This window comes from Sinocyclocheilus grahami, unplaced genomic scaffold, assembly GCF_001515645.1.
Source record: "Sinocyclocheilus grahami isolate Dianchi unplaced genomic scaffold, SAMN03320097.WGS_v1.1 scaffold1815.1, whole genome shotgun sequence".
NCBI lineage: Eukaryota > Metazoa > Chordata > Actinopteri > Cypriniformes > Cyprinidae > Sinocyclocheilus > Sinocyclocheilus grahami.
Genome location: NW_015506994.1, coordinates 103215 through 104170, shown reverse-complemented (window position 1 = coordinate 104170; position 956 = coordinate 103215). Strand labels below are relative to the sequence as shown.

Below are 956 nucleotides of genomic sequence, written 5' to 3'. Positions count from 1 at the left end.
TGGGCAATGCCAATCCCCCCACATCTTTCTGTCTTTCTAAAAAAAAGCTTTCCTAATTCTTGGAATGTTTTTATTCCATATGAAAGAGGAGAGATGTTTGTCTAATTCCTTAAAGAAAGATTTGGGGATAAACAATGGAACATTTGGAAATAAAAATAAAAACCTTGGCAAAATAGACATCTTAACTCTGCCTGCCAATGAAATAGGTAATAATGGCCATCGGTTTAAGTCTTTTTTAGTTTTTTCCATCACTACAGCAAAATTACATCTAAATAGCTCTTTATATGTACTTGTCACGGAAATTTCCAAGTACTTAAAAGAGTCATAAGTTATTTTAAATGGAAACTTGTAAAGGTCTAACTACCTTGCCTAATTATTAATTGGAAATAATATACTTTTATTAAAGTTGATCTTATATCCTGATATAGCCCCAAAACTATTGTATTTTATCTTAAATCATGCACACATTGTTCCAGTAACAGACACAAAACACAATTTCTTTAAACAAACAACTGATTTAGCAAAAGAGATATGCCAGTATTAAATTATATATGTTATGAACATGCAGGTGAAGACAACTCTTTTGATACAGAGGCAGGAATAAGACTGAAAACCCTGTGAAAATATTTAGTTGAGTTTATACATTTTTCAGTAGTGATATCTTTGATTTGAAAATAAGTCTCATAACATCATCATCCTGTGATATAACAAAGCAATCTGTAGAATGTCTGAATTACTTAATTGGTTAGACAGTTTCACCGCTGTCTGCCTATCCAGTCCAAACACAGCATAGAGCGGTTGAGTGAATGTGGTCTGAACTCTGTGGATGAGGCTCATTGTGTCTGAGATGCTGTAGAAGGACAGAGTTCCTGCGCTGTGATCAACATACACTCCTACTCTACTGGACACATGGGTTACAGGGAGGACGGTCTCAATGTTTTTGTGCCAAAATGAGC

General features: G+C 34.4%; 1 protein-coding gene across 1 annotated transcript in view; it reads right to left on the bottom strand.

The window, feature by feature from the left end:
• Positions 1 to 620: 620 nt before the first annotated feature.
• LOC107572807 (E3 ubiquitin/ISG15 ligase TRIM25-like) overlaps positions 621 to 956 on the bottom strand; it is a 6090-nt gene continuing 5754 nt past the window's right edge. The window contains exon 6 of the mRNA XM_016259242.1: positions 621 to 950. Coding sequence (XP_016114728.1) covers positions 682 to 950 — 269 coding nt within the window. The 3' untranslated portion in view covers positions 621 to 681. The remainder of the gene's footprint in view (positions 951 to 956) is intronic.